The sequence below is a fragment of the Palaemon carinicauda genome, chromosome 8 (genome assembly GCF_036898095.1).
Source record: "Palaemon carinicauda isolate YSFRI2023 chromosome 8, ASM3689809v2, whole genome shotgun sequence".
Taxonomy (NCBI): domain Eukaryota; kingdom Metazoa; phylum Arthropoda; class Malacostraca; order Decapoda; family Palaemonidae; genus Palaemon; species Palaemon carinicauda.
This window is the reverse complement of record NC_090732.1, coordinates 164,345,460-164,372,265: the sequence shown is the minus strand read 5'-3', so window position 1 is coordinate 164,372,265 and position 26,806 is coordinate 164,345,460. Positions and strand designations below refer to the sequence as shown.

Below are 26,806 nucleotides of genomic sequence, written 5' to 3'. Positions count from 1 at the left end.
ACATATTGTAATATCTAAAGGGCAAACTCTTCTCATAAACTGAATACGACCACATACATAAATACGAATCCATTACTGTATCTTACTTTATAATTTACAGAGTTGCATATCAGGTATGAGTTTGGTGTGTGGCCACCAGTCGCCACCTGGCCAGGAGGATCCTGAATCCTAGGCTAGATAGGGTTAGGTTACTATGTGTCCCTGCATCTTATACTCTAAAATCCAAAGGGATTCGGTTATTACATGTCCCTGCATCTTACTCTAATATCCAAATTGATTCGGTTATTATGTGTCCCTGTATCTTACTCTAATATCCAAGAAGATTCAGTTATTATGTGTCATTGCATCTTACTCTAATATCCAAACTGATTCGGTTATTGTGTGTCATTGCTTCTTAGTCTAATATCCAAAGTGATTCTGTTATTATGTGTCATTGCATCTTACTCTAATATACAAACTGATTCGGTTATGTGTCCCAGCCTCCCCTTCTAGTATCCAAGGTGATTCGGTTGTGTATCCCTGCATCTTACTCCAATATCTAAAGTCCCAAAGTGATTCGGTTATCATGTGTCCCTGCATCTTATTCTAATAAACAAAGTGATTCGGTTATGTCCCCCTGCATCTTACTCTAATATCCAAAGTGATTCGGTTATTGTGTGTCCCTGCATCTTAATCCAATATCCATGCGATTCGGTTGAGTGTCCCAGTGTAGCAGGAAATTTTTCCCCCGACTGAAATTCCCCTCGGGAAAATTAGCCTAGGATCGATTTCCCCCCCGGGGAAAAGCAGCCCGGGCTGTTATTCCCCCAGGGTGAATTTCAGCCCTAAGATATTTCTCCCCCACCCTCCTTTACAGAGAAACTATTTTGATGAATTAAATAATCAAAGGTAAGTTTGACAAAATATTAGGCATATATATACATATAATGTTACGCAACATTACGATGCCATTGCTAACGTTAGGAATGCTATGATAATATTAACGTGTATTTTAAAGCCTTTTTCCATATACCCTTTACGCAAAATATAAGAAGGTACAATAGGGTACAGTACCCAACAAACCCACCTAACCTAACCTAGAAGTTCCCAGGTCAAAACCCCTACCCGGGATCAAGCCCCCAGACCCCCTTCCCAGGTTGTTATTATGTGTCCTGGCATCTTACTCTAATATTCAAGGTGATTCGGTTATTATGTGTCCCGGCATCTTACGTTAATATCCAAAGTGATTCGGTTATTGTGTCCCTGCATCTTACTCTAATATCCAATCTGATTTGGTTATCATGTATCCCTGCATCTTACTCTAATATCCAATTTGATTCGGTTATTATGTGTCCCTGCATCTTACTCTAATATCCAAACTGATTCGGTTATTATGTGTTACTGCATCTTACTCTAATATCCAAACTGATTCAGTTATTATGTGTCACTGCATCTTACTCTAATATCCAAACTGATTCGGTTATTATGTGTCACTGCATCTTACCCTAATATCCAAAGTGATTCGGTTATTACGTGTCCCGGCATCTTACTCTAATACCCCGTGATTCGGTTATTATGTGTCCCTGCATCTTACTCTAATATCCAAGCTGATTCGGTTATTATGTGTCATTGCATCTTACTCTAATACCCAAACTGATTCGGTTACTATGTGTCCCTGCATCTTACTACAATATCCAAAGTGATTCGGTTATTATATGTCCCTGCATCTTTCTCTAATATCCAAAGTGATTCGGTTATTATGTGTCCCTGCATCCCACTAATATCCAAAGTGATTCGGTTATTATGTGTCCCTGCATATTACTCTAATATCCAATCTTATTCGGTTATCAGGTGTCCCTGCATCTTACTATAATATCCAAACTGATTCGGTTACTATGCGTCCCAGCATATTAATGTCCGGATAGGCAAGCGTGTGTCAGTGAAGAGGGTCCACATGAGACAGACTTCAGTATAACGGCAGGCCACGTAAAACACACTGCCTGAAGTTAGGTTAAGAATTATTTCTGTAATTTTGAAACCTTGTGTTTTCCTTGCTATTATCACCCATTTCAACCAAAAAAAGTACCTATGTTTTTAACTTATTAATTTGTGACTTGAGCATTTATTACCAAAGCATATCTCCTGGTGAGACCCTTTTTTTTCCTACCCCCAAAAACCTGAAATTGTCTGATAAATGAAGAGGAACCACAAAATATTGGTTTACCCTACCAATATTAGAACTAAATAAAAATCTAAGCAGTTTGAAAGCAATGTATTAGTCGAAGAATTGATTCATGCATATATACATACACATACACACACACACACACACACACACACACACATATATATATATATATATATATATATATATATATATATATATATATATATATATATATATATCACCTTGCCCATAAAAGGTAAATTTTCATTTAGAAATTTTATTTTTAAATTTTAATTTAACACCAGTAAGCCACAAGCAATTTTCTAACGATCTTAGGATATTGGTATCAGCTCAGGCTTAATAAACATTTTATTTTAAAGAGCTGTTTTTTCCAATCTCATCAAACAGGTTAACCCATCGCACGACAACACCTTCAAGATATGTTTATTGTAAACACTTTATGGTGTTTAGAGTATCACTGCGTATTCAGCCTTAATTGTCAAATCCACATTATCGATGCGCTAAGAACAGCTCTGCTTTCAGCCTTAATATCTAAAAGTCTTTCGAATACCTATCGGGAGTTAGTTATATGGTCTTAAGGGCGCATATTTGAAAGCTCTAGAACTTGATATATGAAATTTTGGTCCGAAACCAAGGACCGTGTGCCGCTCCATTACCTTGCGGGAAGAGGTAACTACAATGGACGGGTCACATCACGAAGTTTATTAACTATACATTACTTGAACCTATCCTAACTTCCGAAGCAAAACATTTCCATATTACCTTATTTGAACCATTCCTAACTTTCTAACCAAAATTAACCATACATAGCTTTACGCTTTCCTAATTTACTAAGCACAAAATATCCGCATGACCTTTCTTAACTTTCGAAGAAAAACATATCCACATTACCTTACTTACACCTTTCCTAACCTTCGAAGCAAAATATCGACATCACCTTGACACTTCCAAACCAAAAATAAACCATACATTACATGAACCTTTCCTAACTTCCTAAGCACAAAATGCCTACATTACTTAAACCTTACCTAACTTTCGAAGCACAAAATACCCACATTACCTGGAAAAAATGTACTGTTCACAACGATTTCCTTGAGGTTCCCAGGAGAAGTTTCACTATCGTCCACACGAACTCACACCAACAAGCATACTGAGGGAAAAAATTACTGGGAGTGTATAACTACCGACACCGCAACCATTGACCCGTAACAACAGTTAACTTGTAAACAATCTATATGATTCACTACCTACCTGCTGGAGTCGTGGCCTTTAAATTACCTGTGGAATTTAAGGGTTCTGAATGTTTTCCCTTTAAACATTTCTTTACGAAGAGTAGATAAGCCATATGCTTTATGCCAACTGATCCCTTCATTAGAATCATGCACTTACACTAACCTCTTTAAAGATAATAAAGTTCAAGTCAGATTTCTGTGGATATATATTACTGTATTATAAGGTCAATTTTCATTATATTATGAATTGCCAAAATTATTTTTTTTTCGTTACATTTGATTTGTTAGTATGGTATAAAGTTTATGTGACATCTGGAAGTTATAGGCCTAGTGATAACTTTGCAAAAACACTGAGCAGACAGCAACATAATTACGTTATCAAATGGCATTCTTTCCTTAGCATCTGTTTTGTCTACTAGTTATAGGCTATATGTAGCTTTATTAATTTTTTCGCATTTAAAAATAATTCATTATCTTTCCTTTATGTATGTTGGTGATGTTTACATTCTCGCCCGTTTCTTTTATCAGCATTAAGTATCGTTTTACATAAGTACCCATACATTCCTATGCACGCTGTGGACGTATTGAAAACGTCCCTGAATGAGGTTCGAGGCTCTCTTAAACTCGTTAGGTTTTCTGGTGCCTGCAACCTCACCATCCTTGTGAGCTAAGGATGGGGGATTTGGGGGAGCCTGTAGGTCGACTTGCTTAGTCATCAGCAGTCATTGCCTGGCCCTTCCCGGTCCTAGTTTGGGTGGAGAGGGGGCTTGGGCACTGATCATATGTTTCATGGTCTTTCCCTAAGGCATTGTCATGCGTGCTAGAAGAATGTCTTGCTTCTGCCATTCATGGTCAGCCTTTTTATAACTATTATTACTTGCTAAGCTACAATCCTAGTTGGGAAAGCAAGATACTGCAAGATCAAAAGGGTCCAACAGGAAAAAGTAGCCCAGTGAATTTAGGAAATTTATGAACAGAAGAAATGAACAATTCAAATAAAATATGTTAAGAACAGTAACATTAAAATAGAACTTTCATATATAAACTATAAAAACTTAAAACAAACAAGAGGAAGAGAAATAAGATAGAATAGTGTGCCCGAGTGTTCCCTCAACTCAAGGAAGAGAACTCTACCCCCAAGAGGGTGGAGGGCAACGGTACAGAGGCTATGGCACCACAACAATAATTTCATTTTGGAGTGTCCTTCTCCAAGAAGAGTTGCTTACCATAGCTAAAGAGTCTCTATTACCCTTAAAACATGGTTGTCAAAAAAATGAAGGTTGAAAGGAAACATGGAGAAATTATATATATATTGGATCTTTATTTCATTACAAAGTATCACTTATACAAGGGCAAGAATGCTACACACTCATAATCGACCCGTCTTGGGTAGGCCTGTACTACCCTTCTTAAAACGTTTATACAACCTATACAGTATTCCGCCTACATAGGATACTTATTATTTTTTTTTAAACTGGTGTATTTCTCTTCTTTTCTATAGTGTAATGTACAATCGAATGTTGTTCTCATTACATTTGTGCTTCATGTATGTAACAAATCAATGCAAATAAAAAAATTAAGTTAAAAAACAATTTGTGCCTTTCAGCAAAAATCCTAATGTATAACCTAAGTTTAATTATATCATAACATTAAATCGAAATGCAACAGTACGTGTGATTATCCGTGTTGTGAAAAGTACTCTGTATATAAAAAGTAACTGATAAAGATATTGATGTTCTAGTAAGAATAGAGAAATAAACCAACAGTACACAAAATCCTCTGTATTAAAAGGAGAAAGACGAAGTGACGTTAAATATCTCTTATAAATGTTCAAGAAGTGGTACCAATATAATTGTCAACAATATTGAAAATAGCACATTAAAATTGATCTCTAATGGCACAAGATGGTTTACTGGAGGGAAGATTCACAAATCTAGCAACAAGCAACAAATAATCTTTTTTTATTTCCTCACTCGATATATAGATACAATGCACAAGATAATCATAACTTTTAAAGTGGAAATGACTGGAGGGGGGAAGGTGGGGGGAGGGGGGGAGGAGTCAAACGAGACTGGCTATATTGCAAAAAAAAAAAAAAAAAAAAAAAAAAATGAAATTTGGGATGGAATGTTCAATGATGATTGGGTACTGAAAGAAAATTGTTAAAACAGTTATTCTTTGGACATACAACATCGCAAAGGGGAGGAATGGGAGAAGAGAACTTTTATAACATTTTTCTATTGATGTACAGACAAGCAAGAAATAGGTGTTACAAACAGCTTCTGTGGATAATATCAAAACTGCACGAAAACAATAATTAACGTATAGAATGGAAGGTCCTTTTATTGGTTCAGTTAAAGGCTAGTTAATGGTAAGGTGGTTTTGTGTGAATGGGCTGGATCCAGTTAAAAACCATATTCATAATCAATAACATCAGCTAAAAAAACCTTTGTTATATACGGGTTTCTAAATAAAAATTCTTTGAAACACTGATATGCAAAACTAATTTTTTCAAAATATTCATTTTTTTAGAAATCTCGACGTTCTTTACATCTATAGACATTAAACACGATCATTTTTCCTTTTTGTTTTATTTTAATAAGGACGTTTGATAAAACATTGCATCCTATAATCCTACGGCTCCTCCACAAATTGATCTTTGTCACCTTTAAAAACAAACTCCTGGGTTTCCAGAGTTACACTCGAAATAAACATTAAACATCATAAATATATCTAAAAGGTAATACTGTAATATCATTGGACTCGTCAACAACTGAACACTGAATTTCAATATTTTACAAAAAGGCAACTACATTCAAAATGGGGCAAGTTTATTTTGCATTAATTCACGGTGATAATGCAAAGCTATACCACTTTATCAAGGTTATTTTCCACTATCAGATTTTTATTTGGTTAAAATACTGATAAAAATAGCTTGCCAACTGCCAATCCACACTTTCTAATAAAACACTTACCATTTGGAGAAAATTTACAAGACTTATTACAGATCTTTTTGTACTGTAAGTAGTAAGGTAAAAAATTGACTAAAAAACTTTTTTTTTAAAAAGGAAATTGATTATCACTTATAGCGACAGAAGAATTCAAGATGCACTGCAGTTGAAATGGTGTCTTAAGCAACTCTTTATTCTTTTTTTTTTCTTTAGACGGACCAATTACCTCCTTCGAAAGTCAGCTGTGTGTATCTTATATTCTATTGCTTGCATGTACCTTTGAGAACAATGACGTATAGTTTTCTCCCTCATCATTAAGTCAAATGTGCTTTGAATTTATAAAGTGTGTCTGTGTCTGAGCTTCTACTTAAATACTGTTATAAATGATACGTATACTTCACATTAGTTATTTTTTTGAGAATCACATGATAAAACATAAAATGGGAAATTTTTCAACATTTTGCAAAATTTTAAAATTTAGGTTTTACAATAAAAACATGTCATATACAGGAATTTTAAAGCCACCATGACATTATATAACAATATAAATTATGAGATCACATACACTATATATATATATATATTCTGAATAGTATTTATTATATTTCTTTTTATTTTTCTTAAAAATTTATACATGATGCTGACCAATGTTGGGCACTTATCTTAGGATCAACTAGAGTGTGTACCACAGAGACCCGTCCTAGCTGATCTGGTATTTTTTTTTTTTTACTTGATGGAAAACTTGCCCAAGCCATTTGTGCCAGCAACTCCGGGTTTTGGATTTGGCGACAATGGAGCACAGCTGGTGGGTGGTGGGTAAAGAGCTTGTCCGGCACAACATACTCATGAGGCTAAAACTCACATGGGGGACTCATGAGAGATTGTGAGTAATGGAGGATACTGGCCTATCCCATGGCACCTCAGGCTGGGTCAAGCCACCTACTTTTTTTAACTATGGCAAATCAGATATAAATTATGCTCCTATGAAACTACTTCAAATGGTTAACTACTTTACCATGCTATTAAACTCTCTTGGAAGGAGAAGAATCTGGGGTCTAGAAAATTACAATATAAAAGCTTACAGAGCTTGCCATCTTGATGTACAACCATATAGCTTGACAGGCCCCGGCATCCCCTGGAGGGGAGGGGTGAGTCCCGCGACTGTCGTGATGAAATATGGGCATGGAGGAGGCCAGGGGCAGGCGCTGTGTTATACACAAGCGGCGCGCCGGGTCCAGCCCCACCCTCACCCCCGCCTGCCTGTCCCACCTCCACACGTTGTGAACCAGAGCACCCTCACACAAAAAAAAATAAAAAAAAAACCTCATCAGGCAACCTTCGTTTAAAAGGAATTCCTTAAATGGCATTTTAGAGGACTGGTAATCGTGCCAGAGAAATGAGACAGGGACAATGGATTTGGACAGGCGGGAGTAATGTGGCCGGCAGAAAGGGGCCTGCCAGCTCCTGGCACGGGGTGGGGTCAGTGAAGGCAAGGCGCAAGACGAGAGACCGTGCAGGCAGCCGGTTCCGCCAGGTCCAGGGTCAGGGACCAGGTGGGGCCAGAGTTGGCGCAACACTGATATGCTGGGGCCCTGCTATCCACTAGTTACACTGTCACCAAAGGCCATCTTCACCAAGGTCACCAGCCGTCTTCACTGGAAACACTTTTTCACCATTCGGATGGGACTGGGTCTACTCACTCCATATAATCGAGTGATGTATAAAAGGTGCTCTCTCCCTTTATCATTCTTCTTGTGAGCCTGTGAAATATCTGCTCAGCTACTTCAATCATCTACCTCTCTTACTAACAGTACGTCGCATTTTACTACAAAATATTAACTCATAGTAGCAGGTTTGGGCCACCTGGTTTCCTCCATGAATACGAAAAATGAATACTTTATAATATGCGGGCATTTACCAATATCCTTAAAATTTATAGGGGCTAAGTATTATCAATTCAAGAGAGTGTATCCTATGGCAGTCCAAGGACTTCTTTAAAACATACTGCTAAATTGGGCAGAAAGTCAAACAAATACAACACGACGTCCCTGAACGACACCATATTACATGAATTGACCAAAAGACACTAAAGTTGGTCCCCAAATAAACAATTAGATTTGATATTGCCTTGAACGATAACCATTACAGATTACACTCTCCTTTAGGCAATTGTATTAATAAATAAAAGCAGTAAATAAATAAATGATAATAAATTATATGCTACGCAGTTCCTAAATGTGATATACTAAAACTATTCTTTAAGTATTTTTCTGTTATTTCTTTGGTGTGGCTATCTCCTTACATTCCTTAATAATATCCCTGTTGTACTCAAATACTGCCATCTTGTTTACACTGCAAAGGATAATCTTTAGTAAAAATCACGTAACATCAAGTATAAGCCTCAGCCAAACAAAGCCTGATCACTTAAAAACAAGATGCCAGCACGAGCAAGGCAATAGGGCCTATGTAATATTACAGTGGCGCAGGCTGGCTACAGAGGTACGCCGTGGAGAGAAGGCCGTCGCAACTCTGACATCATTCCCTACCACAGTCACAGTTGTACTTGTCAGTAATCTAGTCATACCATTCTTATAATAAATTTTTTTTAATATGAACACATTGCAGATTCTTTCAACAAATACTAGTAACAACTAAACCACAATCAACAGCATAAAAGCTGTTTATGTAACAACACGTGCAGGCAGACCTCTCTCCACAAAGCTACCTTGATAAAGCAGCCTGACAGTGGTGCGTATGTACATATTGGACTAGATATGCTATGTCAGAGAAACAGGTTCATTCTTTTTCAGAAATCAGTAATTCTTATTCCTAAACCACTCGGGTCTATAACATGTAAATATATGAAACAAATAAAATAGACCAGGTCATGGAGAAATTATCTTGAACTCCCTTGGCACATTTCTGTCAACGGTTCAAAAGTTACGTGGATGACATATAGCATTATAAGAGAGGGGAATTAAGTACCCAAGAATGTATTAAAACAATAATAATGACTAGATGGAATGTCTGAGATCATAGATGAAAGATCGCTCCAAAACTGTAATCTTTTAAAAAATAACAAGTACACCTTGACTAGAAAATAATGCCACTTTGATCTGACAAACATACAGATGTCTAAAAATCTAAGCCACAAAGAAATGCACAAATCTTATTAAACCATTGGATACAAATGATTTAAAAATATATCATGATATAAAATTGACTGGAGATAAGCGTTGGTACCCTTAGTCTAGTGAATATGCTATCCACTGTACATATGATCAAATGCAGGGTCAATAGTCCTACCAAGTTACCTCAGCATATATACAATGTCTTTATAAGACTTCCTCTATACTTGAAAGCTATCTAGCAATTTAATCTATATATCTATAGGCATCTACAGGTATAGAGAAGCTATTCCTCTAGTTTGACACTAGACTAGGGGCCCCGGAATTATCAGGGGCCATCACTTTGGTTGTCCAACTTTGGAGCTGGAAAAAGAGACCTCAACGCCCTGGTCTGGTAGGGGGAGGGGGGTGGTCCCCGCCCGGCACACGGCACACAAGATGGCGAGAAGAGCACCAGTGCATGCGGCATCACCGCTATGGCAGCCCAGTTTTAAGCTAAGCGCTTGTGGACAGATGACCCACAACAGACTATCAGGTAAAAACATGGGCAATTTACTGAGCCATGGGAAGCCGACAGCCACAGGATGGGTGGCAGCGGCGTGGGTGCCCGGGCACAGCGCAGGGCGTGAGGCAACATACACGAGACACGCAACACTTAGTACCCTGAAGGAGCAACCCGTCAGCGGGGCGGGCTAGGACACATCCGATGCTGGGAGATCCACATCACCCGGCTATCTATCTCGCACGAAAATGGCGCAGAGCTGATAGAGCACGTCTTAAGTATACTACTATTATTCTTAACAATATGATATAGTTGAAATATTATGATACGTAATATAACTTTAACAGAAGGCTTATTATTATTAAAAATATTGTTTCCATACTCTCAGTAAATAACATGGCTATCAACATGTGCGAGGAGAGGGACCTTCCGTCCCAGTCCTTCATTGGTACCGCGCCATAACTCGGTACAGCATATTATATATATTTACAGTTTGTGTACACAGTAGCACAGGCCTCAACTGTGGATTTCCTGTACCACATATTCATATCTCAACAAAAATTCCTGACGACAGTAATCAGCTCTTTGGGGTCCTTTGCCAACCACCTCTGAGGCCTAATGCAATCTGTGTAGCGACTCAAGCTCTGTGGACTTATAGCACTTGCTGTATAGAAATACGGGAATAATATTCATCTTGTAGAGGAAGTATATATTTTTCAAGAATTTTCTTTTCTTTTGACTTAATTCTAAGCTTTGGATTCCTAATACTTGATATAAATGTCATATTCAAGCTATGATAAACACGGAGCCATCATGAACAGCTTTCCTTCAGACACTCCTGCAAAGAAAAGGAAAACAAAAGCTGTCAGTTAATTTTCATAGTTAATACCCTATTCAACTTAAAATTATTAAGAAAATATGTTTCCATAAAGTACCTAGGTCAATAAGAGGCTACAATCCTGAGATTAATAACCCAATCTAGTTAAGAAGACGAATAACGTTGTTAATTGTCTTCTATATAATTATGATAAACGAATAATTATGCTTACCTACTGATGCTAAATTAATCTTACAAAAGACAACTGAACAGATTTTGGGTTTAAAATGGGTAAAGAGGAAAGGAAGATTATAAAACCGTAAAACACTCGAAAATCATAACTCGTGTAGATTAAAATTTGGAAAAATTCCAGTGAAAGAATGAAGTGTAGAATGGTCAAACCACAATTCATCATTTGTTTCTGATGTTAAATACGATTCCAATGTTCAATCTACAGCTTACCTAGATATCTTCCAGTGGAATTATGTACTAAACAACCTCATCTATCACTTGTATAAGTTGACATCTAAAATGGCTTATCTTCCGGTTACCACATTTGAAATAGTACAAGAGACGGATGGGTTTTTTAGCTGAACCTTTGGTGGTTTATTGCTCTCCCACCTGTCCTGAACAAGAATCCAACGGATGCCACTCTGGCACCCTTGGGAAAAAATTTTTATATAGCCAATTTGGTCAGCCATTATAATATTCAGGCACTGCCTCAAGTTTCTTCTTGAAATTAAGTCATTGAAGAATGCCAGGTCTTATATCTTGTTTCTGTATGTCTAAATGTATATTGCAGTGCTTTAGATTTATCATAGCATTTCATTCGCGACTGTCTATAGCTTTCTGGAATTTGCATTCACACGGCAGCTGACATGCAGCTATGCAAGATTAACTTAAAAGTGAAATGGTATGATCCCGATCGCAGAAAGTATCTTGTGTACGCCCTGGAGGAATGCACTTGCTGATGTCATTCTTAGTTTGTATAGGAAACCTCATGAAAAGCACTGGGCTTGAAGAGATCCTGAGGTCTGCTATTCGGGGAATGGCAAATATGCTGAATGGAAAGGCCTGGTCAAAGGCAGTGAGAAGATTCTATATGGTAGCCAATGCCTTTCTTGAAGACTATCTTGAAGCAGAGGTCACACTTGACAGCATGCAATCAAAGCTTGAAGAGGCCAGACAGAAACCATTAGGGAAACTGTGGATTGACTGTCTTATTATACCAGTTTAGCTTGCCTTGCTCTTTATCCGTGAAGAGAGAGAAACACACTAACTTCTACACTTGTACTGTATTAAGCAAATGATACCATACTTCTTTGCTGCAACACACTGGAGTTGTGCCAATTATTCTACATGGTACCAGTCCGAGAGGAAAGCTCTTCTTCTGAAGGAAGCCCAGGATATGTTCCTAAGAGGGGAGTCAAAGTTGGAGCTCTCATGACAAGTGCTCATAGGGGCCTTGACTAAAAGGATGTCCTGAGTCCTCAGTTATGAACTGGCACCAATTCCATTCAGTCTATTCGATGAATATGGTGATATTAGGAAAAGCAACATATCATCTCGTCAGTCATTTTGCCATTCAGCCCAAAGTTGAAATCATTGACGGTAATGCAATGTTGTGCCACATCTACTGGGCAAAGAATGCAACAGCGGAACAGTTGGCAGCTAACTTCAGCAAATCAGTATCCCGGTCATGAGGTGTATGTTATATTTGACTGGTACCAGGAAGAATCTATTGTCCCATGAACATGAGACACGTGCAACTGGAGCGGTGCCCCCTGACATCAAAATGACAATGGCCACTCATCTGCCAGCTAGGAATATGTTCATGACGAATGTCAGTAACAAAAAAGCAACCCATTGGCCTTCTTTGTTCAAGACATGAGGATGATGATGTGAATGTGACGGGGATTGGTTAGGAGGATGAAGAATTTGGAAATGAAGACGCTGATATCAACATCAGCTACACTCTTCGTGCACTTTCGTTGGAAACACCACTTCTCCTAGGAGGTCACAATGAGGAAATTTGATGGAACAGTTATTGATATAACTGCTGCAGCTAGGAAGCTTGCGAATAAAAGTTTGCAGCATTTGCCCTTGCATGTGATTACCAGGTATGACACAGTCTCATACCCCTTTGGGTATTTGCTATTGATATCATGATGAAGTATGACAAACTTGATCTTACACCAGTGGGTCAATCAAACACTTCTGAAGAAGACTTGATGGAGACTTGTCGTCTGTTTTGCCATTTGTATGGTGCCAAGATCTGCACAACCATAGCTGAAGTTTGCCACATGATCTTCACCACAAAGAGAGAAAAGTGCTTCAATTTCTGCTCTCTTCCACCAGCAGATGAGGCACTCACTCACCACATGAAGCGAGCTCACTTTCAGGTAATGTTTGGAAAGCTGCTGATGAGCAGCAACCCCCAAGTGTGAGTGCAGAAGACTATGGGTGGCATAACAGAGATGGGGTCCCCTATCCAGTAACAATGTATATGCCTGCAGCACCTTCGGCCCTGATGAAAGTTATCGCATGTGGGTACACAAGCATCACACCATGTATAGCTGTGAACATTGCGGCTGTAAGAGTGCAAAGATGTCTTGTACCACATTCTGCAGCTGCCATACAGAGGACAAGTGAAACAATGAACATACAATTAAGTAGATGTTCGATGATCCTCTTGAATCAGACAGTGAGGATGATCTGGATTAATACATCTCTGTTTTGAGCTATGGATGTATATGTTTAAAGCTTACATATTGTGGCAAAGTGTGGAGAACTTTATTTTGAATATTTTGGTGAAGGGTAGTGTAGAGAACTTACTGATAAATGTTATAGTCACTGCTGGCATACATTTGGTTAATGTTCCATGCTATTTTTACACCTATTTTTGTAGCATTTTTTCATATACTGTGTTATGTATTGTTATGATGAATGTGTATGATGTTAAATAGAACTCAAGGACAGACGTTATCATAATAGAAGTGACAGCTTGTATATAGTACTTAAAGAAGGTATCCTTTAACCTTATGCATAGTACCATAGCGATAGATATTGTAAATAAAAAAAAAACGCAGAAAGGTGCCAGAGTGACATCAGTCAGATTCTTTACTAGGACACCCAGGAGGACTGGAAATAACAATAAAACTTGTATATACCCTACTGCAAGGATCACCTCACTGTCTTCTAGACTAAAAGGTTAAATGTTCTCTACGCCAATTGACCTTTGTAAATGACCCACCTTAAATGCGTCCCCTTGGTTTATAACAATTATAAAAAACAGTATTACGACTAATCTATTCCAGAGATTTAAAGACAAAGGTGGAATATAACAACTTAACTTCTATAACTGAAGAGTAATTGGAAATTTGAAAAAAATATTCCATTCTCTCCTTAGGAAAAAAATAGGCTGATAACCACCTTTTACCTTTCATAGACATATAAATGATCAAAATGAAAGCAAATGCATAGCATTAGATCCTCAAACAATTTTATTCTTTCAGCAAACCCTCTTTCTCCCTTTTTATAGTTTATATATGACATATCTGTTTTTGACGTTGTTAATAGTTTACATATGACATATCTATTTTGACATTGTCACTGTTTTTAGAATGATTTATTGTTAATTTATTCTCATCATTTATTTATTTCCTTATTTCCTTTCCTCACTGGGCTATTTTTCCTTATTGGAGCCCTTGGGCTTAGAGCATCTTGCTTTTCCATCTAGGACTGTAGCTTGGCTAATACTAATAATAATAATAATAATAATAATAATAATAATAATAATGCAGACACTGAACCATTATTGGTGTTGCTTAGGAATGTTCTCTACGCCAATTGACCTTTGTAAATGACCCACCTTAAATGCGTCCCCTTGGTTTATAACAATTATAAAAAACAGTATTACGACTAATCTATTCCAGAGATTTAAAGACAAAGGTGGAATATAACAACTTAACTTCTATAACTGAAGAGTAATTGGAAATTTGAAAAAAATATTCCATTCTCTCCTTAGGAAAAAAATAGGCTGATAACCACCTTTTACCTTTCATAGACATATAAATGATCAAAATGAAAGCAAATGCATAGCATTAGATCCTCAAACAATTTTATTCTTTCAGCAAACCCTCTTTCTCCCTTTTTATAGTTTATATATGACATATCTGTTTTTGACGTTGTTAATAGTTTACATATGACATATCTATTTTGACATTGTCACTGTTTTTAGAATGATTTATTGTTAATTTATTCTCATCATTTATTTATTTCCTTATTTCCTTTCCTCACTGGGCTATTTTTCCTTATTGGAGCCCTTGGGCTTAGAGCATCTTGCTTTTCCATCTAGGACTGTAGCTTGGCTAATACTAATAATAATAATAATGATAATAATAATAATAATAATAATAATAATAATAATAATAATAATAATGCAGACACTGAACCATTATTGGTGTTGCTTAGGAATGTTTATTGATAACCTGCTGGGGGAATCGTTCCCAATTGTCTCTTTCAGATTCCAAGCATTCCCATTCCGAGCTAGAATCCTATACGAGAGAGGCGACGTTAACATTTCTAATGCTTGCAGCTTGCGTTTATGCCGTTCCTGAAGGGCAGATTCTAATTTTAAACCGACAAGAATGCTTCAGTCGGATATTCTTAAAATACTTTGCTGCATAGCTGTTTTCTTTCTTCTTTTATCTGTGACGCCAGATAATTATCAACCATTTAATCTTAATCATCTAAGATCAGAGACATATTCAAGAGCCCTCGTTAACCTTCACATTGATAATTAAAGTTAAAAGTAAATTTTTTACACTGAAAAAACAAATGGACAGCTACATTACTTTTTAAATGACTAGTATAATGGAAAAATGAGAGTTTCTCATCTTAAGTGAAACGAAAAAGGAGGAGGAATTTAGGACTCAGTAAACTACCAGTTCAATAATGGACTGCTGTAAATACTTCAGTACTTTTCAAATGACAAGTATAATGGGAAAAATATTAGAGTTTCTCGTCTAAAGTGAAAATAAAACTGCTCTTAATCAGGTAAGTTCAGTTTAGGTAAAAAAAAAAAAAATATGATTTAGGACTCAGTGGACTACCAGTTCAATAATGGACTGCTGCAAATAGTGCAATACTTTTCAAATGACAAGTATGATGAAAAAAGTGCGAGTTTCTCATCTAAAGTGAAAAGAAAACTTCTAAACAGGCTAATTCAGTTCAGGTAAAAATGATCTAGGGTTCAGTGGACTACCAGTTCAGTTTTTATTATTATCATTACTAGCTATTTTACAACTCTAGTTGGAAAGGAAGATACTAAAAGCTCAAGGGCTCCAACAGGGGAAACAGCCCAGTGAGGAAAGGAAATATATAACCTACAAGAGGTAATGAATACTTAACAATGAAATATTTTAAGAACAGGAACATTGAAATAATCTTTCATATATCTTCCTCTCATTTGTTCAAGTTTTATAGTTTACTTATGAAAGATTTAATCTAATGTTGTTACTGTTCCTAAAATATTTTTATTTTGATTGTATTACTTTCTTGCAATGCATTGATTTCCTTGTTTCCTTTCTGTAATGGGTTATTTTCCCCTGTTGGAGCCTTTGGGCTTATAGCATCTTGCTTTTCCAACTAGGGTTGTAGCTTAGCTTCTAATAATAATAATGATAATAATAATATTAATAATAATAATAATAATATAAACTACAAAAACTTAAAAAACGGACAAGAGGAAGAGAAATAAGATAGATTAGTGTGCCTGAGTGTACCCTCAGTTGACAAAAGAGGCTCCTCCTCTTACTCCTCACCTGGTCTCCCCTACTGAGTGCAGCTGTTAGTAGGGTCTATTGGCATCCTTGGGCCGTTTAAGCTGGACCTTTAAGCGCTTCATGCCGATTTGGAAGCCATTCATTGCTTGGATTGCAGCCTGGGCGGAGGCCGGGTTGTCAAAACTTACAAAACCTGAAATGAAGGATTTTGGCAGTCAAATGAGCCTCTGTTTCCCTGCAATTAAGATAAATAGTAAAAAAATGCAATTGAAAATACAGTATATGTAAAAAAAATCATTCATTTAAATATACTATGATGTATATATGTTATAAATTGTAAGATTGTAAATGTGTATTTCCTAAGTCAACAAATTTTTTTTAAACTGAAAAAATGACAGATTTTGACTATTTTTTTTTCTTTTTTTCTTTTTTTTACAGAATTTGTCCTGAAATTGGTAATGTGAGTTTTTGAGTCAAAAATAGCAATTAAGTAGAAAACCAACTATCCCATTAGAATAAAACATTTATTTTTTTTTCACACAAAAAAAGTTCAGAATCAAATTTGTATATATATATATATATATATATAAATAAATGCTCTTGAAATACTAATGCATATATTCTAAGCATAATAGTTTTTTTTTATTAGCAAAATAGAATTTCAACATCACTTCACAGCAAAGTCTGATACCTAGCAACGAAAAATATCATTAATATAAATAATAACAATCGGTACTGATTTGTTGGAAGGAACAATTAGGAATTACGACAACTTCAATTAACGTAAGAATATTTGGCGTTGTCGTAAATAACAATAAAAATACGATTAGTATGATAATAATACAAATAATAATAATAATAATAATAATAATAATAATTTTAATAATAATTTTAATAATAATTATATTAATAAATCTATATTATATTAATAATCATCATCATCATCATCATCATCACCATTATCATAATAATAACAGTTTTGATAACAATAATAATTCTAATAATTTTAATAATAGTAATAATTTCAATAATGATAATTTTGGTAATAATTTGGTAATAATAATAATAATAATAATAATAATAATAATAATAATCCTTTTAAAACTAATTTTGATAATTTTAATAGTATTAATCATCATCATCATCATCATAATAATACTATTTTTTATAATAATAATAATAATAATAATTTTAATTTTAATAATAGTAATAATGTCAGTAATGATAATTTTTATAATAATTATAATTTTCATAATAATATCAATAATAACAACAATAATAACAACAATAGTTTTAATACTAATTTTAATAATAATTTTAGTGATAGTAATAAATTTAATAATTTTGATAATATTAATAGTTTTGATATTAATAATAATAATAATAATAATAATAACGGCTAGATAACGACTGAAATGACCGCGAAGTGACCCAACCCTAAACGAAGCGTCCTCGTCTCTCACCAAAACACTTGCTCTGATTCGTAGCTCTGTCTATGAACACTTTTGAAATGATATTTCAAATACTAATTATCTTGTTCCTAACCTATACATGTTTGAATAAAATGTCCCGAGATTAATTTCATAATCTAGGTTATGGAAATTGATAGAATTTAATTTTTTGTCTAATATTTAATAAAAGGGTCAGGTGCTTAAGACAAAATTGGGAAAACTATATAAGATGTGCTTTGGTTAAGTAATCAAAGTCTAATGTGAATTTGTAAGAGTATACCATGAAATTATTTCCGTTTTCTTTACAGCGTGATACACAAAATAAATAACCCACACGCTATCGTATTAATATATAGATAACAACAACAACAATAATAATAATAATAATAATATTAACTGCTAGATAACAGCTGAAATGACCGCAAAGTGACCCAACCCTAAAAGAAGTGTCTTCATCTCTCACCAAAACACTTGCTCTGATTCGTAGCTCTGTCTATGAACACTTTTGAAGAGATCACATTCCCGAAGGGTAGAAACATCTGCATCAATTCTGCGTCGCCAAACTCCTGCGGCAGGTGGTAGATGAAGAGGTTGCATCCCTCGGGCCCGGAGATGGAGCATCCTGCCAGGGGCGAAGAAGGGACCAGAACTTGTGGTGAGAGAGACAGAAGAGGAGAGAAGAGAAATATCGCCATCGACATGAACAGACGGAAAGAAATATCTTGATGGTTTTTCTGTCTCTTCTGATTTCTCTTTTTATTTTTTTTATAGTAGTTTTTTTCATATTCTTTTTTTTTAGTTCACTAGTTAGTACTGTTATTATTATAGATTTCTTCTCTTTGAAGTAAAACGAATGATTTATGCATAACGAATAAGTTATTTATGATTCGAAAAGTTATATGAATAAATGCCTTTCTCGACTTAAGAAAACGAGACAAGTCTGGAGTAAAAAAATAAAAAAACAAATGATCCGAATTATTATAAAAAATATAAATACTTTTTATTTAGATTACTTAAAGGCATGTTTTTATAATATACAATTTCTATCTACAATATTATAAAAACACACTGTATAAGGCGTTTGCGACAGGAGTATGAAAAATAATTTCAGAACTAAAGTTATTGAGAAGAATAAAACTGATGCCTGTATTTTAAAAGGGGAAATAATATAGGGAATGGGGGAAGAACACATATACAGTATATATTTATATAATAATTGAGAGAGAAAAACTGAAAGGACGAACCAAAGCAAGAGGACAAATTAATTGGCACAATTTACAATACAATTACAGAACACGAAATTAGGAGACAGTTGAGAACAAGGTAGATAGATAGATAGATAGAATGATAGATAGATGGAGAGAGAGAGGTATGTATATTTTATGTATGTACAGCAGAGAGAGAGAGAGAGAGAGAGAGAGAGAGAGAGAGAGAGAGAGAGAGAGAGAGAGAGAGAGAGAGAGAGAGAGAGAGAGAGAGAGAGCAGCAGGAGTACTAAATGCTGATTTTGCTAATAAAATTGTGTGATTGTGAAGTTATAATAATCATTTTTGATTTGCATAGATCCAGCTGTCATTTTTGAATTATCTTAGGAGGTTGATATTAATTTACAGCAAAGAAAATAAAATTACATATTTTATTACGAAAATATGATTTTCATATAATTTCAGTAAAAGGCTACTTTTTAATCATCATATTATCAAAGACCAGTTATTTCATTCACTGATGTGAAAAATTTGATCCACCAAAATTCTAAAAAAATGATCTATCAAATTAAAAAAATAAATTCAGTTTTGAAGAAGGATTATTTCCATGTAGTGACCCTCACTATACTGTTTAAAGGCTTCACTAATCTCATTTACTTCATGGTCTCTGATAATGATATTTATGAGAGGAGATTAGCAAATAATAAATAATTAGTTAATGAGAGAGAGAGAGAGAGAGAGAGAGAGAGAGAGAGAGAGAGAGAGAGAGAGAGAGAGAGAGAGAGAGAGAGAGAGAGTCTAACTTCTGTACATAGGCGTTTAAATAAGATCAAAGCGCACGGATATAGGCAATGTGTTGTTCATAAGCATTTATTTTTCATTTTATTTTATTATCATCTTATTTAATAAAAAAAAAAAGTGAAAAGTGATTTGGGCCACTGGTGATCATAAGCAATGCTCAAGATGTTTATTTTTTTATTTATTTTTTTCTTTTAAATTAAGAAGTAAATGAATGTGTAAGTTATTGTTGTTATTAGAATGCACCAGCACAAGGCTAGAACACGGGCTCTTGCGTTGGCAGGCCTTAAGTGTGATAACAATATTGAATTGGAAAATGAGCAGGTGTTTTACTGGGTCTGCAGTGTAAAGTCAGCGCCATTAGTTGTTTCGCAATTGTAACCGCGAAACAACTTATGTCGTTTTCGATATTTGACAAAACGTAAAAGCGAGATGACAGCCAGGGCAGATCTCATTGTAAGTGCGTATGTGTGTGCATGGTAGATAATAAAAAAATCAGTAACTGCTTTATCTGTGCTGTAGCAGAAGACAGGTGTATGAAAAACTATTATCGATATAGAGACTAAGAGACAATAACAGAATGGAAGAAAACACAGTACAAGGATATAAAAAAACAGATGAATTACGAGATAGATAATATATAAACTTCATTGAAAGCTCTTCATAAATGTCTAACTTTATTTCTCTTTTTGATCAGGGAAATAAACAAATAAATAAACTGAAAGCAAGAATCGCCATGAAATATGATCACAATTAAAAAAAACAATCATATTTTGCTAATTTTCCTAAATTTGACAAAGTCTAAATACCTACAGTAATTCAATAATGTAGGAGAACAAGTTAAAAAAAATATATAGTATATCTCCTCTTGGTATTTCTATCTTTTTCAAGTTTATCAAAAAAATTACATAGCTGAGTGAAATCAATTCGTCATGCAATTTCTGGCGACAGGCTTGCATGCAGAATCATGCCATTCCAGAAGAGTCAGGAAGTTAACATTACACTCTTTCATTTCATATTAAAAAAAGTATATTGTAATAATGTCTACTGGTAATCATCCAATTGCCATCAATAGAGTTATAACTAAGTCTATCATTGTAAAATATTTTGGACCGTAAAAATAACATCATGACCACAACTAGGTCTCCTGTATAGAGGAGAAAATTTTACGTATTTCGCTTCTAAAGCATTTTTTTAATATCTTGTAATATCTATCAATGTGATATTTTGTTTCCTTTTTTTTAATTTGGAAAAAAAGCTAACTTCACTAACAATCCCTTCACTACAGCTCTCTGGAGTCTAGTGAAGAAATATCTGTTTATTGTCCTCACGGGGGAGAAAACTTTATGTACACCTAAACATCGCATAGAAGCCTATATAAAAACATTATGCATGCATGCAAATAAACAAGCAGGAATTGCAAAGGTCGCGCCAAGCAGCAATAATAAACATCCAGGCGGAAATATAATAAATGCATAGATATATATATACTGATATGTAGATACGTCATGCAAGCAACTCACACAAGGGGACGGAAACGAAAAACGAAAAATAATAAATAATGGTAATAAATGAGTAAATGAGATAAAAAGGTTCCATTGGAATAACTAAGAAAGACCATTTGTCTCGCATATCCCCCTTGGAGGTCCCGGGACCGGGTCTCAGTTCGTGACTAAATCTGTTTACTTGTGAAATCTGAACAATTTAGGATTTAAAAAAGGTGAAATCTGATTAAGAAAATATATGAAGAATTTGGAAATGCATACAATTTTGTATCCTAATTACAGCCAAAAAATTTTCCACTAATTTACAGGAAATGTTTTTCAATATTATTTTTTATTTTTAATGATTTGGATATACATACTTTAAGAATTTTATATCGTAATTACAGCCAAAAAATCTTCCACTAATTTACAAGACATATTTTCGAATATTATTTGTTTATTTTTAATTATTTGGAAATACATACTGGTTCTTTAAAAATTTTGAGTCACAATTACAGCCAAAAAATGTTTCACTAATTTCCAAGAAATATTTACAAAGATTATTTTTTCATTTTTAATTATTTGGAAATACATACTGGTTCTTTAAAAAATTTGAATTATAGCCAAAAATTGTTTCACTACTTTACAAGAAATCTTTTTAAATATTTTATTATTTTTGATTATTTGGAAATACATATCACTACTTTAAAAATTTTGATTCATAATTACAGACATAAATCTTCCACTAATTTACAAGAAATATCAATGAATATTTTATTTTTAATGAAGAGAGAACAGCATATGATACTTTAAGATTTTTCATTTAAAATGATCAACTGTTCGATTAATTGCCAGAATTGCTTTTTAATTAGTTTAAAACATATCTTAAAGTTAAAATGATATTCTAATGGGGCTGGTCAAATATTCGATCAAAAAAAGGCATTAATTGATTTTAAATTAGTTTAAAATATATCTCAATGTTCTATTTATTCTTCTGTTAAAATCTTAATTTTCTATTTATTCCTGAATGAATAAAAAAAGAGCAGGCACTAACATATTTCCAATTAGTTTAAAACATATCTTCATTTTCTAATTATTCCTATATTTATTTTTAATCTTTTTTCCTATTAGTTTAAAACAAATCTTAATGTTCTCTTTATTCCAAATTGAATAAAAAAAGAACCAGCATCAATATATTTCCAATTAGTTTAAAACATATCTTAATTTTTTATTTACTCCAAAATTTATTTTTAATTAGTTAGAAACAAATCATAACTTTCTATTTAGTCCTAAATTTATTTCCAAATTTATTTCTAATGAGTTTGAAACAAATCTTAACGTTCTAATTATTCCAATTTGAATAAAAAAAAGAACCGGCACTAATATATTTCCAATTAGTTTAAAACATATCTTAAATTTATTTCTAATGAGTTTAAAACAAATATTAACTTTCTATTAAGTCCTGATTTTATTTCCAAATTTATTTCTAATGAGTTTAAAACAAATCTTAATTTTCTATTTAGTCCTAAATTTATTTCCAAATTTATTTCTGATGAGTTTAAAAAAAAAAAAAACTTTATTTAGACCTGAATTTATTTCCAAATTTATTTCTAATGAGTTAAAAACAAATCTTTTCTATTTACTCCTAAATTGATTTCTAGTGAGTTTAAAACAAAATCTTAATTGTTTTATTTATCCTTCTGTTAAAAAAAAAAAAAATTGAAGCGAGACCCAACCCCGGGCGCAGCTGGAACGCGGGATCACAGGTTGAGAGAGAGAGAGAGACGTAGAATGGTCAGCTTACCTTCGACCTTGTTGTGAGGTATGGGAGCCAGTTGTGGCGAAGGCGCCTGAGCGTACTGGCCATAGACGGGAGCGGGATACACAGCTGCAAGAGGGGTCGGGAGGACACTGTCAGCCCCACACACACGCATACACACAGACACACTTATATAAAAAAAATTACACACACACACACCGACACAGACATGCCATCTCTACATGACCAAGACTACTTGGAAAATAAAATAAAAATAATAATGTACGGATTTACTGCACCAACATTGGCTACACTACCCTCATCTGTCTTCTATGGGGATGGCAGGATAAGGATGTGATATGAATCCTACTTAATGGAATGATTGATAATAATTCCCTTTGATTACTTTAACAATTATTTTTTTTTTTGTTTACAAGTGTGAACTGTTTCAAACGCAATGCAGGCGTTTAATATTAGAAACAAAAATGTATATAAAACTTTAATTTAAAAAAAGGTGAAACAAAAGGTATATTGGGCATCCCCATAGAAACATTTGGATAAAAAAAAATCTCGACAACGTAAAACCATCGCTGTTTGCCATAAAAAAAAAAAATAAAAAAAAAAAATAAAAATAAAAAAAAATCCGCCAATACTAATTATAATTTACAAATGACTTTTTAATAAATCCCAAGGGTATTATATTAACATGAGAAAACTGACATGAGAAGAAACCAGGGGCAAATGTTAACTCTTCTTAAAACTTAATTGTGTCGTATTCTGCCATTCCCTCACTTACTATTTATAATGAATAATGTTAATGTCTCTTTTAACAATTAAACACAAAATACATTAATGCCAAGACAATCAACGTATGCCACTAACGAGTAGCTATGAAAATAAAAAATAAAATGTGATTCAAGAACTTACATAGAAATTAAATTTTTGAAAATGAGGTGACACACAACATCTACCCTAAAGCCAACACTAACTTGCACTCAGTGCATAATAAGTCCTCTGCCAACATTTCCCTCTGAAGTGAGAATAATTTGAAGCAAGGTTTTTGGGTGAAAATAGTGGAACCCTTGATGTAGGTTTTAATTACGTTTATAAAATGGGGATGTCCTTAATATATATATGTATATGTATATATATATATATATATATATATATATATATGTATATATAAGTATATGTATATATATATATGTATATTATATATATATATGTATGTATGTATATATATAAATATATATATATATATATATTATATCTATACATACATATATATAAATATATTTATTTATATATATATATATATATATATATATATATATATATATATATATATATATATATATATATGTGTGTATATATATGCATATATATACTTTTAGATTACATAAAATATATATATATATATATATATATATATATACACACATATACATATATATACACATATATATACATATACATATATATATATATATATATATATATATATATATATATATATATATATATATATATATATATATATCAACTAATACCGATTTCTTGCGGTGATGAAATTAACAATAAACTTTGGTAAGTAATGAAATGAATAATCTTATTCTTTAAAATTTCAGTTATCTTATTTCCTCGTATTTTTGGCTATGAACAGGACGTTCTTGAAACCAGATTACATTGGGCCCCGAATGGAGATGCATTATCAAGGTTCACAGTACGATATAATGTTAAATTAATGCATATAATTACTGAAATTTAAACAAAAATATCGAGAAATTTTTTTAATTTCTCCCGACTTCTATCTAAAATCAAAGATATTTTATTGGCAAAAAGGAGTAAACTGAATTCATATTTGTAATTCTGAAACTGAATTCCAGAATCATAAGTAATTCTCAAAATAATGTTTAAACCATGTTCCAAAAGTTACTAATGCTTTCTGTATTAACGTTTAAATTTCTGAAAATGTATTTTAAGACTTATAAAAATTCTTTTCAGCTAGCTTAGACTGATGTAGACAAAGAAGAAGAAGAAGGTTGTAGCTTAGATTGTAATAATAATAATATGATAAAAAGCATAAAAAACTGTAATTGTCACTGCATGACGAAAACCTAACCATAAAGAGTAACTACTGCAATGTAATTGTTCAGTGGCCACTTTCCTCTTGGTGAGGGTAGAAGAGACTATTTAGCTATTGTAAGCAGCTCTTCTAGGAGAAGGGCACTCCAAAATCAAACCATTGTTCTCTAGTCTTGGGTAGTGCCATAAGCCTCTGTACCAAGGTCTTCCGCTATCTTGGGTTAGAGTTCTCTTGCTTAAGGGTACACTCGGGCACACTTTTCTATCTTATTTCTCTTCTTATTTCGTTGAAGTTTTTATAGATTATATATGAAATATCTATTTTAATTGTTGTTACTGTTATTAAATATTTCCTCATAACTGTTAAATAATTCTCTTATTTCCTTGTCTCCTTTCCTCGCTGGGCTATTTTCCCTGTTGGAACCCCTGGGCTTATAGCATCCTGCTTTTCCAACTAAGGTTGTAGTTTAGCAAGTAATAATAACAATAATAATCACTCAAACAATGACGGCAGAGGTCCCAACGCGAGGAAATATTTCCCGAAAAAGAGGGATTAAAAGAAGTAATATCTTCCGAAAAGACGAATTACATCTCTCGGGGGATAAGATGAATTTCATCAGGCTCCCCTCTAAACCACCACCCCCCTCCCCCTACCTCCTTAGGGGGTAAGGAACCCCGTCTTGCCATACACGGAAAATTGGAGTCTCTCTGCGAGAAATGTGTCCGGAAGAGTACGACTTTCAACGAGGCGACAGCTGTCCATTGCAAAATGTGTAGGCTAATCACCACGTCTAGAAGTTCGTTTCAGCGCATCAATAGGCCTACATTTAATAGCATTTCTTTTAATCTTTATATTCTAAAGATTTAATAGTTCATATATGAAATATTTATTTCAATGTTATTATTGTTTTTTCCTTATTTCCTTTCCTCACTGGGCTATTTTCCCCGTTGGAGCTCTCGGGCTAATAGCATCCTGCTTTTCTAACTAGGGTTGTGGCTTAGCAAGTAATAATAATAATAATAATAATAATAATAATAATAATAATAATAATAATAATAATAACCGTTTAATCTGACTATTTATACAGTTCTTTATGTTCTGAACTGTTTAATCTATTCATAAATTTCTTTATATTCTGAACTATTTAATCAGACTATTTATAAAGTTCTTTATATTATGCAGTTTAATCTATCAATAAAGTTCTTTATATTTTAAACTGTTTAATATATTTATAAAGTTCTTTATATTAAAATTGTTTAATCTATTTATAAAGTTCTTTATATTTTGAACTATTTAATCGGACTATATAGTTTTTTTTTTCTTTATATTTTGAACTGTTTAATCGGACTATATAAAGATTTTTTTATGTTCTAAACTGTTTAATTTGCTTTCTTTCACGAGATGGGTCTAATATTACATAGTAAACGGTGAGAAAAAGCT

General features: G+C 33.7%; 2 protein-coding genes across 7 annotated transcripts in view; both read right to left on the bottom strand.

The window, feature by feature from the left end:
• The window catches only part of LOC137645060 (uncharacterized), a 171,863-nt gene extending 168,559 nt beyond the window's left edge, over nucleotides 1-3,304 (bottom strand). Inside the window, exon 1 of the mRNA XM_068377913.1 lies at nucleotides 3,228-3,304. The gene's annotated coding sequence lies outside the window, so the exon portion shown is untranslated. The remainder of the gene's footprint in view (nucleotides 1-3,227) is intronic.
• Nucleotides 3,305-4,698: 1,394 nt separating this feature from the next.
• LOC137646096 (CUGBP Elav-like family member 4) overlaps nucleotides 4,699-26,806 on the bottom strand; it is a 79,905-nt gene continuing 57,797 nt past the window's right edge. For 5 of the 6 annotated variants that reach the window (XM_068379288.1, XM_068379293.1, XM_068379291.1 and 2 more), the window contains 4 exons: nucleotides 23,326-23,409; nucleotides 18,498-18,656; nucleotides 16,623-16,776; nucleotides 4,699-10,818 (listed from right to left, as the gene is read on the bottom strand). In XM_068379288.1, the coding sequence (XP_068235389.1) occupies nucleotides 16,649-16,776; nucleotides 18,498-18,656; nucleotides 23,326-23,409 (371 nt within the window). In that variant the 3' untranslated portion in view covers nucleotides 4,699-10,818; nucleotides 16,623-16,648. The remainder of the gene's footprint in view (nucleotides 10,819-16,622; nucleotides 16,777-18,497; nucleotides 18,657-23,325; nucleotides 23,410-26,806) is intronic. The other variant, XM_068379292.1, reaches the window with a different exon arrangement.